The sequence below is a fragment of the Trichechus manatus genome, unplaced genomic scaffold, assembly GCF_000243295.1.
Source record: "Trichechus manatus latirostris isolate Lorelei unplaced genomic scaffold, TriManLat1.0 scaffold00011, whole genome shotgun sequence".
Taxonomy (NCBI): Eukaryota; Metazoa; Chordata; class Mammalia; order Sirenia; family Trichechidae; genus Trichechus; species Trichechus manatus.
Genome location: NW_004443947.1, coordinates 21,431,923 through 21,446,680, shown reverse-complemented (window position 1 = coordinate 21,446,680; position 14,758 = coordinate 21,431,923). Strand labels below are relative to the sequence as shown.

The window sequence follows — 14,758 nt, the reverse complement described above, 5'->3', positions numbered from 1 at the left end:
GCAACTTTTCAGTGGCTGAAAAGTTCCAGGGTAGGTTGGAATCTGGGCTTACTAAGAGGTGTTTCTGATTTGGTGCTGGGGTGAACCTGCTTTTCTTGGTTTCATAGTCACAGGTTGTACCACCAATTCTCATCAATGACTCACAAGGGAGCTTGGGTGAGAGTGTGTAGATAATTAACAAATCTACCTTCAGTACTAAAAAATAATTCAAAATGCTACACTAGCTCTATTAGCAGAACATCACAAATGGTGTTATTTTTTAGCCCCTATATAAAAGCAGACAGGTGTCACTGAACTGTACATGTAGAAATTGTTGAATTGGTGTATGTTCTGCTGTGTATATTCTCAACAACAATAAAAATAAAATATATTAAAAAAAAGCAGATGAGGACATTGGTGGTTCAGTGGTAGAATTCTTGTCTTCCATGCTGGAGACCCAGGTTTGATTCCCAGACACTGCATCTCATAGAACACAGCAATCACCTGTCAGTCAATGGAGCTTGTGTGTTGCTGTGAGGCTGAACAGGTTTCAGCGGAGCTTCCAGACTAAGATGGACTAGGAAGAAAGGCCTGGTGATTTACTTCTGAAAATCAGCCAGTGAAAACCTTTATGGATCACAGTGGTCTGACCTGCAAAAGATCATGGGGATGGTGCAGGACCATGCAGTGTTTCGTTCCATTGTTGGTGGGGTTGCCATGAGTTGGGGACTGACTCAATGGCTGCTAACAACAACATATAAAAGCAGAGACCAGTGTGCATAACATTATTATGAGCCATTATTGAGTAATACAGAGGGTTCCCCATGTACTAACCGCATACCCTTTGGTAAGTTACTTCTGCTCTCTAAGCCACAGTTTATTCACTTGTTAAATCCAAGGACATGCCTCATAGGGTTGTTGGGTTGTGAAGATTAAACAATTATGCAGGTAAAGTGTTTGGCATGATGCCTGGCATAGAGAAAGTGTCCAGGAAATATTAACTCTGCTGACACCTTTGACACAAATTTGAAAGCTACACAGAGATATCATATATAATTTTATCCATTTTATTTAAAAATGAGGAAACTGAGGTCCAGAAAGGATCAGAGACTTGTTCAAGATTTCCCAGTGATGAAATGCTGACACTGGCTAGGACCTAGTTGTCTTGTCTCCCTGTTCAGGGCTTCTCCCCTCACCCCTATGCCTCCCTCTTTCTCCCTTCTTCTCCACCCCTCCCATCACCAATCCTTACCCTCTGCCTGGGCTCAGTGGTTGTGGAGACCATGACGGAGTTGCAGATGGTAAGGGCCAGGAAGAAATCAGCAATGGAGGAAGTGGTGGAGAGGAAAGGTTTGGCAGGCTTGGTGTCTGACAAGGTCTCCAGCCACAGGGCAGCATTCCGCACCTTAGTCAGTAGGCTTTTGTCTGGGGCCACATCTTTTTCCTGAGAGAGAAAGGTCTGGGTAAGGGCTTTCCCTAAAGACATTGGGAAGACAGGCCCTCTCCAGCAGGTTCCTTGCATAGCTAGGGAAAGGATACAGTCTTCCCTGCAGTTTTGCACCGAACACGTCTTCCCCTCCTGCAGGCCTGGGATTTCAGATTCTTATTTGATTTCCCCCTCTCCCTCAACTCCACAAGTCCACCAGTTACCAGGGCCTGGTGGTTCTTCCTCTCAGTGTCTCTCCACCATTCGTTCCCCATTTCTGCTGCTTCCAGCCGAGTTCAGACCTGCTTGCCCTCAATCCTGGATTTCTGCATTAGCCTCTATCCTGATGTTGCTGTCTCTCACCTCTTTTCTTTCTAACCTTCCAATGTAGCACTACCAGCCCATTCTTCCTAAAACATCATTTTCCTCATGCTACTGTTGGTCTCAAAAAACCTTCAGGAAATTTCCATTGTTAGCATGATCAATTACAAACTCCCAAGTCTGACATCTATATTCTTCCACGATTTGCATTTCCTTTTTTCTCAACCCCCCACTTCTCAGCATGGACCCCCAGCTCAGCTGAGTGGTCTGTTCGCTGTCTCCTGGACATACACTCGCCTTCATTGTCTCTGATCACACTTTGTTTGAGAAGTCCTTTCCTGTCTGCTGACGTCCTACCTAGACTTCATAACCATGAAAAGCTCCATCTCTCCATGAGACCTTATCCAGCCCACCCTGACTTCTCTTTCTTCTGAGCCACATTAGCAGGGTCTTGAACTCAAAATGTCCACAGGAGTCAGGCAGGTAAGGTGAATGGGCCAAGGTACAGATGAAGACATTATAGGAGTGGTGGGGACTGTGGAGACCTGGCAAGTCCTACCCTATCTAACAGGCAGCAACTGCTTTGCCCAGTGAAATGTCCCAGTGCTGGCCTAGTTTGCCAAATCTCCCACATTGGCTATAAAGCAGAGACGTGGCAAGATCTCCTAGTTTCTAGAATACACTTCTGTGGGCTGGATCTGACCCATGGGCAGGGACAAATTATCCAGTAGGCAAGGTAAGCACAGTGCTTACCTTCTTACCAGATCACCTATAGTGAACAATTTCACATTTTTCCTGCTTCCTGGCTGGCATCTGTCTCTCTCCCAACCCCACAGCACTTTCTTACTGAATCAAAGCCTCTTTTCAAACTTACAGTCCCTGACAGGGATGGATTACCCAGTAAGCAAGGTAAGCACAGGCTTACTTATGCTTACTTACTAATCTGTAAACCAATTTCACATGGGTTTCACCACATGAGATAAGCATGCGCTTACAAGTAAGCTTACTTACTAAGCACATGGGTATTCCCATGTGAAATTAGTCACTACAGATTAGTAAGTAATCACAAGTAAGCCTATGTTGCCTTGCTTACTGGGTCATCTGCCCCTGCCCATGGGTCTCCAATTTTCTCCATCTTTATAGAAGTTACCTTTTGTGCTACTCTTTTGGAACTCACTACATATTGACCTATATTCTAAATTCACTTTTCTTATGTGCATGTTTCATTTCTCTGGAGATAAAGTAAGTGCATTAAAGATAGAGACTAGGTTTTCTATGAGGTTGTATCTTCTACAACTCCAACTACAGCTTTGTTGGTAGCACAAATGCAACACTGGCTGCCAAGAGTTGGATATGACAAAAGCTGTCACACAAAGAGGCTTCCACCATTTCTCTTAGTGTTCAGAGTTCATAGTCGAATTAAAGTTTAGAAGAAAGAACGCCAATGATAGAAAAAGATGGACTGAGGGAATTTTGAATGATTCATGCGGGTTGAAGGCTGAGGTCCAATGAGCTAGCATCTTTACAAACAAGAATCCCAGTCAAGATTACAAAAAAAAAATCCTACACGAAAGAAGTCCTCAGACTGTATCTTCTCTGACTACCAAATCCAATGACTCCAGAAGTCATATTCTGTCTTCTCTGGGGCTGCTGCCACAGGTGAGAGCCAAAGGGGAGGAAACCCAGACATGTCTAGAGTCTCTGGTTTCCTGGAAGGTCTCTGGGTGGGGTAAATGGTCTGCACTGGACTATTAACATAAAGATTGGCGGTTCGAACCCACCCAGTGATGCCATCAAAAAAAGGCCTGGCAATCTGCTTCCATAAAGATTGCAGCCAAGAAAACCCTATGGAGCAGTTCTACTCTGTCACATGGAGTCAGCATGAGTTAGAACCAACTTGAAAGCAACAGGTGTGGTTTGGTTTTGGTCTGATTGCCTAGAGTTATGAGAATTGCATTTTTCAGTAATGTAGGGAGGTTATAGGAAAAAGGGACGGCTGATGTGATGCAGCGCAATCTTCAGAGAATTCCAACATTCATTTAGGTTGCTCTCCGAGAGTCCAAGTCACACCCTCATCTTGTTCATACTATCTTAAGAAGACAACTTCTAGAAAAATCTATTTATTAAAAGGAAAAGTGCTGGTAAAACTGTGTCAAGTCTACATTTCTCTTCACTGCCCCGTAAGTAGTGGTGAACCATGCATACGATGTGGTGTGACAATTTTCAGAAAATTTGGGAAGGGAGCAGACAACTTCCCTCCTGTCTGCCTTTGAATGCAGTCCTCATAACAGGAGTTTACATTCATGAAGCTCTTCCTACCTTTCCAAGCAATGTCATTTATGTGACCTCGTCTGGTTCTGACAACAGATTGACCAGTCTCAACTTAATTGAGACCCAGAGAGGTGAGCTGACTTGACAAATGTCTCCAGAATCAGAATTCAGACCCTTGACTGCTAGTCTAGAGTTTTTCCTTTCTGTGGCCACTGTCACGCAGCAATGTCCCTTTATTACTGCTCCCCTGAAAATCCCTTTAGCCAGATTGCACGGTCCATCAGTTGATGTCATATGACAGTGCCTATCATCAGTTTACCAATACCACTCAAGGAACTCTGAGTCCATTTCTCCCAATATCAACAATAGCTCCTATTCACTTAGTGCTTCTTACATGCCAGCTACATCCATTATCTCATTTCGTCCCTACATAGAGCAACACTGCGTGTCTGAAACTATTATCCTCCCAGTCATCTCTGTACTTCAGATGAGGAAGCTCAGGGAAGTTAAATGTCTTGCCCAAGGTCACACAGTAAGTGGGAGAGATTCTTTCAGCTGATTACAGATAGTTTGACTCCAGAATTCATGCTCTGTGATGGGCAGGATCCCCCATGAGAAAGAAGTGGCCTTTGAGACGTGCGAACAGCCAGCCTCTGTCATGTCTGGTATCCCAAGTACACTGATGAGCTTGCATATATAATCCTTAGGGCTTAGCAGACAGTCCATGGGATTCTAAAGGGGATCATGGGAATCTTCCTTTCTTAGCAAACAGATTTCATTTTGCTGAGTACATGAATGGGATACCTTTAACACTTACCACAGATACCCAGAGCTGGGAACAAGCTCAGAGGCCATTGAAGCCAAAGCCCCTATTTTCCTGATAATGAAACTAAGTGCCAGAGGGGAGGGAAGTGAACTGTTCAAGGCCACACAGTGAATTAGAGACAGAACTAGAACAGCTGTCACCTGAGTCCAATCTACGACAAGTATTGCCTTGCTCCAAGCTATGCAAGCCCCCTCATTATGGATTATCAAACTGTAGCACAGTTAAGATGATTTAACCAGTCATTTACTCAATGCCCATTTACCCTCTAGCCTATTAAATACCACAAGGCAGAGCCATTTGTCTACTGACATGTCTCCAGTGCCTGGCCTATTGCAGGTGCTCAAAAACATTTGTTGACAGATGAGGAAGAAAGGCCCGGTGATCTACTTCTGAAAATCAGCCAATGAAAACCTTATAGATCACAACAGAACATTGTCTGACTCACTTGCTTTGGACATGTCATCAGGAGGGATCAATCGCTGGAAAAGAACATCATGTCTGGGGAAGCAGAGGGCCAACAAGGATGTGGGAGACCCTCAGAGAGATAGAAAGACACAATAGCTGCAATGATGGACTCAAACATGTTGGCAATTGTGAGGATGATGAAGGACTGGGAAACATTTCATTCTGTTAAATATAAAGTTGCCATAAGTTGGAGTTGACTCAATGGCAGCTAACAACAACACAGCAAAGTCAGGCACTTTGCTAGGTGCTTTCACGTACATCATTTAATCATCTTAACAATATGAAGATAGTTACTATTATTCTCCCATTTTAATTATAGGAAAATGTGGCTTATTAAAGTTAAACAACTTGTCCAAGTTCATGAAGTTAATAGAATAGCTGTGACTTGAACTCAGTTCTGTCTGATGCCAAAGCCTGGACTCGTAAACATGATATCAGCATTTCCTAAACATTAATGTACACACAAATCACCCACCTGGGGATTTTGTTAAAATGCAGATTCTGATTCAGCAGGTCTGGAATGGGGCCTGAGCATCTGCACTTCTAACAAACTCCCAGCTAGTGCTGATGCTGCTGGTCTGAGTAGCGAGGTTCTGTGCTACATGGCTGCCCTTTTGTGTACTTGGCTAATGAAAGAAAGAGAAAAAAAAGAAGGATGAAAGGGAGGGAGAGGAGGAAGAGAGAGAAGGAAGAAAAAAGACAGAAAGACATTAAGGCAGAGATGCCAATAAAACCTCCTTTACTTTTCTCTGGGATCTTGATGGTGTAGTGATTAAAAGCTATGGCTGCTAACCAAAAGGTCAGCAGTTTGAATCCACCAGCCACTCCTTGGAAACTCTATAGGGCAGTTCTACTCTGTCCAATAGGGTGGCTATGAGTTGGAAACGACTAGATGGCAACGGGTTTTTTTTTAAATTTAGTTTTCTCTATTGCATTCTCTCCAGAGAGGTGGGACGGGGCATGCCCACAGAAGGAAGTGGTGGTGAATTTTGGAGGAGTCCACCCTCCCAAATGCAAATTTTATGGCTAGAAAGATATTCTTTGGCCTGATGTTTACCGGAAGCACTTTGCAAGGTGGCACTTCTAAACAAAGACTCTGCTCAAATCTTTGCCGCTTACAGACAAGGAAAAAAAAAAAAAAGCATTTCATTTTCCTTCTGCGAGTACTGTAAGCATTGGCTCAGAACTCACCACTTTCTTAAGTGTATTACCCCTGCCCTAAAGCCATAAATTTTATAGCAGGCAATTAGGAACCAATAACTGATGCTTCCTTATTCTTTGTAGTAAAAAAACAAAACAAACAAAACCATTACCACAACGAAAAAATACCCAGCTTTTTTTTTTGTTGTCGAGTTTTGCTTTATTTTTGGTTTACAGGGAAGGGCCAAGGAAACCAACCACTCGCTTCTTTAGAATGTGGTGGAATGCTCTGCTGTGGCCTGGCACCTGGGGGTTTCAAGAGGGAGGTTCTGACTGAGTTTACAAAGAGAAGGCAAAGAACTGTTGGGTGCCAGGAGATTAGCAGATAAGATAAGGTGCTAGGTGGGCAGGTGGAGGGAGATGCAGCAGGCAAGTAGAAGGTGAAGCAAGCTCAGAGCCTTCTGAGAATGGGTGGAGGTGAGATACTAAGAGACTAGCCTGGGGCTGCCACCAGAGCACTTAATTCACGGATCTGCTACTCCAGCCACAGATATTTTACTGCTTACTGAAAGGTTGGAAGTTCATGTTCACGCAGATCCGCGTGAAAGAAAACCCTGGTGATCTACTTCTGAAATATCAGCCATTAAAAACCCTATGGAACACAGTTCTACTCTGACACACGTGGCATTGCCATGAGTCAGAATTGGCTTGTTAGCAACTGGTTGAGCCCTTTAAGGCAGAATATATCATGCTCTTCAGCAAACACCTCTCCAGCTGTGGAAGGTACTTATTTGAGCCCAATGAGGAGGGCTAATTCCTGGTCTCCTTAGAGAAGTTCTCAAATCTTGCTGCTCACTAGAATCATCAGAAATAAAAAATGCAAATGCTCAGGCCTTATCCTAGACCAAATATGCCAGATTCTAGGCAGATAGGGCGCAGGCATTGTATATTATGAAACTCCCCAGGTGATTTAATATATAACCAGGGTAGAGAACCACTGGCTCAGAGAAATAAAAACCACTCACTTCTTGATGTCATTTGTCCAAGGCAGACAACTTTCCTTTAGAAACGTCATGTAAATGTCTATTAGTTATCCCTTTGTCTAGAATACATGATTTTAAGATTAAATCCTTAAAATAAACTCATGAGGCAGAACAACAATCCTCATTTTAAAGATGGCAAAATTGAGGCTTCCAGTTCAGTAATTTGACCAAAGTCACAGGGGCTAATAAATGAATAAACGGTGTAGCTGAGGTTAAAACACAGGGCCTTTGACCCCAAATGTGCCGACTTCGTACCTTGAAGGGACCTTGCAGGTCAGTATAATCATTACATTATTTGATTTTTAGAACAACCTAGTGGGAGTGGTAAGCAAAATATTTACACGGGATGGAAGGGCTAGAAAGAGGCTTTACATGGTGCTTAAGCAGAATCTAAAATGTGAATTCTGATTCAGTATATCTGGGGTGGAAATGCAAATCCTCAGCAGGGCTTCGAACTGGAATAAACTGGTGCGAAGCCCTGAGCTTAATTAAGGTTACTCAGCAAGCCAGTCCCATTGCTGTCGAGTCCATTCCAACCCAGCAAGCCACTGTGAGAAAAAAAAAAAAAAAAAGCCATTGCCGTGGAGTTGATTCTGACTCACAGTGACCCTATAATGACCCCAGTAGAAGAGCTAAAACTAAGAACCTATATTTCCTAACTCTTAGCCCAGCGCCCTCCGAAACAACTACCCAGGAACACTATTGTCCTACCAACCCCAGGTTTTCAAGCAACCCAACTGCAGAACCACGTATTTAGCAGCTCATAAAGAAATGAACATCACCATCCTTACCTACTCAGGCAATAAGAGTTGGGTCTTCATCTACATGCCAATTTCCTTATTGCTCCTGAGTGAACTTAGTTAGAACTTGTCTTTAAAACTGCCGGCCCGGGTAGAAGGACGACATCCAGGATCTAGAGGCAGCTCGGGGGTTAATGTGTCCCTCTCACTGACCATCAGCTAGAGGCCCCACATGAAAGTTATACTGGCTGGTGCAAGGCTGCAGTTTTTCTGGGCTACTGAGATTTGTCAGGCTAAACAAGGAGCAGCATATCTGTGTGTCCCAAATGAGATTCACCAAAGGATCTCAGTCGGCCTGGGCGATCTGCTTCCATAAAGATTTTGTTGTTGTTGTTGTTAGTTGCCGTCGAGTCTATTCCAACTCGTGGTGACCCCATATGTGCAGAGTAGAACTGCTCCATAGAGTTTTCAAGGCTGTGGCCTTTTGGAAGCAGATCACCAGGCCTGTCTTTCAAGGAGCCTCTGGGCTACTAGTTCAGTGCTTAACTGTAAAGATAACAGATTAAACAAAAACAAAAAACAACCCAAAGGAGCAGTTCTACTCTGTAACACATGGGGTAGCCACGAGTTGGAATAGACTCAGTGGTAACGGGTTTGGTTTTTTTGGTTTTCTGGCCAGGCACATGGGATGCTGGTGGTTCATAGAACTGGGAGGTGTCAAAAGGCACAGGGACTGCGAGACTCAGAATCTATGCCAGGAATTCATTAAACTCACTTTACAAATGTTTTGGTAAAGTGTCAGAGGAAAAGCATTCCATTCAGATGGGACAGAATTAAATTAGAGAAAGACTTGACAACATGCATGTCCTGTTGCTGTCTTACATGTGAAAATAAAACCAACAAGCAAACAAACATCTTCTCTCATATGTTCATGGGAGTCATATGTTTTAATACACTGTTACTGTATTTTATCTTTGCTAACGGAGCCCTGGTGGTGCAGTGGTGAAGAGCTATGGTGCGCTACGGCTGCTAACCAAAAGGTTGGCAGTTCAAATTCACCAGCCGCTCTTTGGAAACCCTACGGAGCAGTTCTACTCTGTCCTATAGGATCACTATGAGTCAGAATCAACTCAGTGGCAATGGGTCTGGTTATTATTATTTTCGTAATGCTGTATTTCTGTGTATAATACTAACACACGACAGGTAACTCAACTTTTTACTCACCCAAAGTTAGATAAATAACAACCTAGGACACCTGACTCATGGCTTTTCCCCTTTGTCACAGTCAGAAAACCCAGTCCTGAGTTATGAATACCAGGTAGTAACATGGAAAAATGCTTTCGATCTCATCTTAAATTAAAAGCAAAAAAAACCCTGCACTTAGGTACTATGATTGCAAAAGCGTTAAATATACGCAATGATGTGTGTGTGTGCATGTATTAATGAGGGATATAAAAACTAGAAAGAAATTCCCCAAAAAGATCATTTTCCAAAATTCGATTTTCTAATAATGGGATGATAGCAGGTAGGTCCCTTCTGTTAGTATGTGTCTCGTGTTCAAGATAGTTGGGGCTCTCTGTGCTTCTCATGTAAGTACAGAAGATCCCAGATGATGTGTTTCCATGTTCCCTGGAGAAACAGCGTGGTGCAGAGTAAAGAAGATGGAAACAGGAGTCAGAAGACACTGGTTCTGGCCCTGACTTGTGGGGAATGCTGTAGAATCCTGAGGAAGGAGCTGAATCTCTTCACCTGCTACCTGGAAGTTTAGTGATGGCTGTCATGAGGAATCATAGGTGAAGGGATCAAAACCTGCAAACTTGAATGCTTTAGGGGCCGGGCAGATAACCTAAGGGAACACAGTGGGTGGAAAGCTTTGACATGGATATTCTTCACTTAATAATCATTTAAGACTATTGTTTATTACCGCAAAAAGTGTATTCTCCCCCCCTTTTTTTCCCTTGAAACATGTAAGCTTTACAGACTTATCTTTTTGTTTTCCCACTTTGATAGAAACATGGGTATGGCAAATATTTCTCTTTTGAGTCAGGGTCAACTCAATAGCAACTGGTTTTTTGTTTCTTAACTGTATTATTGGAAAAACATGCATAACAATAAATACGGTGGCACTCATCTCAGTGATGGGGATAAGTAGGGATGGGAGGACTGAAGTTTACATATCCAGTCTAAGTGGCATCGACTCCTTAACTCAGGCCAATTATTGACATGAAGAAATTCTGGCTTAGTGTGGAGAAATTTTCTAATTCTGCTTTTAAAAAAATGCCAGAAATCTATATTTTTATATGAAAGCTCCCAATTTATAAACAAGAACACACATTTCAAATGAAAAAGAATTTTATGCATCCAACAAAACACATATGGGACCAAGGGCTGCCATTTTGAGAGCTCTTCAAGGTTTTTATGGTCTTTTCACTTCCTCACCCCAGAACCTTCTCCTAGCTCTCCCACTATGGGATACACACAATTCAAAAGGGAAAAGCAGGGACTTACTATGGGGCTGCTGAAGGCCACCGGAGGCTGTGAGTTTTCATAGTGCTTCACGGACCTTTGTCGGGAATGGCGCTGGATGGGCACCTGGACACTGTGGCACCTCCTCAGAGGCTGGGCACCTCCTTGGCCTCTCACAGTTGCTGAGCCCTGGGCCCATCTGGACGGGAAGGGCAGGCACTGGTACTGGGTCCACCCTTCGCTGTCTGAGTCCAGCTCCTTTGGGGTCTCCAGTCGCTTGGCTGCAAGAAAGGAATCTCATCATTGCTCCAGTCATGCCTTGGCTGAGTCGCGACTGGGGAGATCCCAGGCTTTGTGGATTGAAGTAAGAGCACAGGAAGGACCTGCACTGCTCTGGAAGACTGACAACTGGGCTACCCTGACTGGAGAAAGAGGGGTGGAACTAACACACATAGGTTCACATCCCGGCTCTACTACCTACTAGTTATGTGGCTTTGACCTTTGACTTACTTGTGCCTCTATTTCTCTATTAGGGGTTTTTAAAAAATACTTAAATAAAAGAGTTGTTTTGAAGACTTAATGATATAACGCGTTAAAGTGGTTAGCACACTTTTTAAAAAATAATAAGAGTATTACTAATTCTCTTACTATTTTTAAAAAGAGAAACTCCCAAGTAAATGGTTAACTACCACCATGGCAAAGGGGATAGGGCTGCCTGTAATATCTCCTTCTTTCTCTTTTTCCACTCTCCCACCCAAAAGAATGAATGCTGCTCCTTTGAGAGTTTCCTGTCTTAATTAGAAAGTGTGTGTGTGTTTATATGTGTTCATGAGGGATGAATGAAGGAACCAGGTCTATTTTATAGGCCATCTTCAGTCTATGCAAATGACAGTCCAGGCATTTTACCATTTTACAGCCATATCTGTTAAGGTGCAGCTTTGCCTCAGTGAAAATCCAAGAGATCAGTTAGCACAGAAGGCACTTCCTGGGTGTGTCAAATCTAACCATGAGCCCAGACCTTAGCTTGTCCAGACATCTCAGCTACGGTGACTTGAGAAATTCTTAAGCCTTGGCTGTATGACTGGGATGCAGTTGGGGCATGTCCCCAATCCGTTCCTGATAGATTAAAAAAAAAAAAAATCCTGTGTGTAAATCACATCAGAAAAAGATCAGCTGGAGGGGTACCATGTATGTGATCACTTAGAGCCGTTGTAAATAAATGAAAGGTTAGAGGTAATAAGAACAATCCTGAGGTGTGAAAAAAAAGCACGTGGAGGCAGTAAGCAACTTGTCAAAATGCCAGAGCATCTGTGGGAAGCCAATATCTCTTATCCCCTATACTCTGAGGAGAGCAGAATGTTTCCTTTTAAAAAGAGGGTTGGAGACCCTTGGAAGCCCCGCCTACCGTTTTCTTGGTGAGAAAACTCGCTACCCATGATGGTGCAACGCCGGAACACCATCTTGTTCTCAGTCAAGGTCCCTGTCTTGTCAGAGAAGATGTACTGGATCTGGCCCAGGTCCTCAGTGATATTGAGGGCTCGACACTGAATGGGCACATCGGTCTCTTCATCATACAGGTCAAGGTCGTTGTGCAGGAAGAAGACTTGCCCCAGTTTCACCAGCTCAATGGACACGTACAGAGAGATGGGGATCAGCACCTGAGAGGAGACCAATTCCCACCATGTCAGAAACCAGGCTGGGCTCCCTGTCTCAGAACCCTAATAGTGGATAGTTAGTGGAAAGCTTGGTGGGCTTTCTCAGAGAAATTAGTCAGTGACTTTATATCTCCCTTGTAAACTTACTGGCATTCTTAGGGGAATCTGAAAAAGAGGTATGACTTCTTCAACCAGGGAGTCAAACTGTCAGGTAGGAAGTAGGCCCTCACCATTCCTTTGTTTAATGCCTGAGCTGGTGGAGTGAGGGAGGGTCAGCGCCTCTGTCCAGGGTGCCCTACCCCCTGGATCTCTCTGCCACTGAGGGCTGCCACCCACTTTTACAGGCATTCAGACCCATTGTTGATTACTGGTCACTGATTCAACACATGATATTTACCGAGTGCTGGCTATGTGCTGATGCTATTCTAAGTCCTAGAAATAGTAGTGAACAGAGCAAGATCCCCAGCCTTGATGACATCATGTTCCAGTGGGAGGATATAGGCAGTAAACAAATAAATATATATCAGGTGGGGACAAGACTTGTGAAGAAGAATAAAGAAAAGTAAAGAGGGTAGACCGTGACGGTTGGGAGGGGCTATTCTATATACCAGACCTGGAAGAAACGAGGGCATGAGTCATGAGGATATTAGTGGGAGGAGCATCCTAGGCAGAAGGAAGAGCCAGGGCCAAGGTTGGGCAGTGGCAGTGTTCTGGGTGTTTCAGGAGTAATAGTAAGCAGACCTTATAGTTGGAAGTACTTGAGTAAGGAAGAGAGGGGTAGGAGGCAGGGTCAGGGAAGGAGTAAGGTCCAGACCAATTAGGACCTTGTTGGTCATGTAAGGACTTTGGATTTCACTTTGAAAAGTAGTGAAACCATGACTACTAACCTAAAGGTTGGCAGTTAGAAATCACCCAGAAAGGCCTGGTGACCTGTTTCCTTAAAGATTATAGCCAAGAAAACCCTATGGAACAGTTCTACTCTGTAACACATGGGGTCACCATGAGTGTGAATCAACTCAGTGGCAATGGGTTTGGTTTTTTTTTTTAGTGCAGAGGAGGGATAGGATCTGACTCACATTTTAAAAGTATTACTCTGTAAATGAATGAATGAATGAATTCAATAAATAAACGAATAACCAAGTAATTAATGATTGAAAATGGTTCACCAATAAGAGGACAATGAAACACCCTCAAATGCTACAAGAAATCTGATGTATATGATTCTTTATTAAAACAAAACAAAAACTAACCTTATCTTTTCATAAATTGTAACTTCTTAGAGAGCATAAAGATTATTTTTTTCATTTCTTTATCCCTTACTGCTTCACATCTTCTATGTGGTCTATATGTTTTTTCCTCCTATTATAGGGTCAGTTCTGTTCTTTTCCTCCTCAATCTATCAATGCTAAAACACTAATCTGTGATCTCTTTCTCTCAGTACTTGGGGCTTGAGAGCTCTTTGTAGCTCTCTGTGCTACTTTATCTTCTTTTATTCCCTGGTCATTACTGTTTTACCTGTTCTGCACCTGACAGAGGCACAGGCACAAATGAGTTACTGTTGTAATCTTACTCTTAAATAGAAAAGACTGATAGATATTTTCCTCCAGCTAGTATTTGGGGGGGTGGGGGGATCCACAAGGCAGGGCTGGTTCTGACATTACCCCAGATGTGAATACTTTCAAAGATCTACAAGAAAGCATTAAACATTTCCCCATCTCAGTCCAGCTAGTTCTTTTTTAGAGGCCAGTGTTAATTTTTTCTTATTTTGAAAATTGTAGATATATAGGTCACAGGTCTTCTTAGGCCCATGGTTAGCGACGGTTTCCTACCTGGAGCAGGATGATCATTGTGAGAAACATGTAGAAGCCCCCAAGGGCAAGGGGAAGGAAGTCACCATTGGCATCTGGTACATCGAAGGGAGGGTGTTCTTCAAAGGTTCTATTCCAGAGGCTGTGTCCTGAGAAGAGGCAAAGCAAGGGCAGAGTCTCTACTTAATCATAAAGCTGGTCAATTGTATCAGCCCTTGACCCATTCCCAGAAATGGATGTGCTTTGAAGGAACCCATCCATATTCTGTATGGCATGGCTTTCTTTATGTATATTCATTTATCTCTAAAGTGGTCCATAATATACCTTAAACTTCAGTCCTTTGATTGGCATTAAGTCTGTTCTATCAGAGGAGACTAGCATGGGAATCACTTACATTGTTATGAAGTCCTGTTAAGTAGGGGTTGGAAAAACAGAAAGGGGCATGTGTTCTTTTCAGCTGTGTGCTAGAAATGGTGTGACAGGGGAATCTTGACAGACTTGTCCCTTGACCACCCTTTCTCATCCATCCATCCATCCACCCACTCATTCATCATCCACCCATTCATCTTTCATCCATCCCTCCATCCCTCCATTCATCCATCCATCTCTCTACCCACC

The 14,758-nt window shown here is 43.3% G+C and overlaps 1 protein-coding gene across 1 annotated transcript in view; it reads right to left on the bottom strand.

Moving 5' to 3' along the window:
* ATP10B (ATPase phospholipid transporting 10B (putative)) overlaps nt 1-14,758 on the bottom strand; it is a 117,437-nt gene that overhangs the window by 43,805 nt on the left and 58,874 nt on the right. Inside the window, exons 7-10 of the mRNA XM_004371237.2 lie at nt 14,162-14,289; nt 12,083-12,335; nt 10,720-10,958; nt 1,232-1,423 (exon numbers count right to left, since the gene is read on the bottom strand). Of these exons, the coding sequence (XP_004371294.1) occupies nt 1,232-1,423; nt 10,720-10,958; nt 12,083-12,335; nt 14,162-14,289 (812 nt within the window). The remainder of the gene's footprint in view (nt 1-1,231; nt 1,424-10,719; nt 10,959-12,082; nt 12,336-14,161; nt 14,290-14,758) is intronic.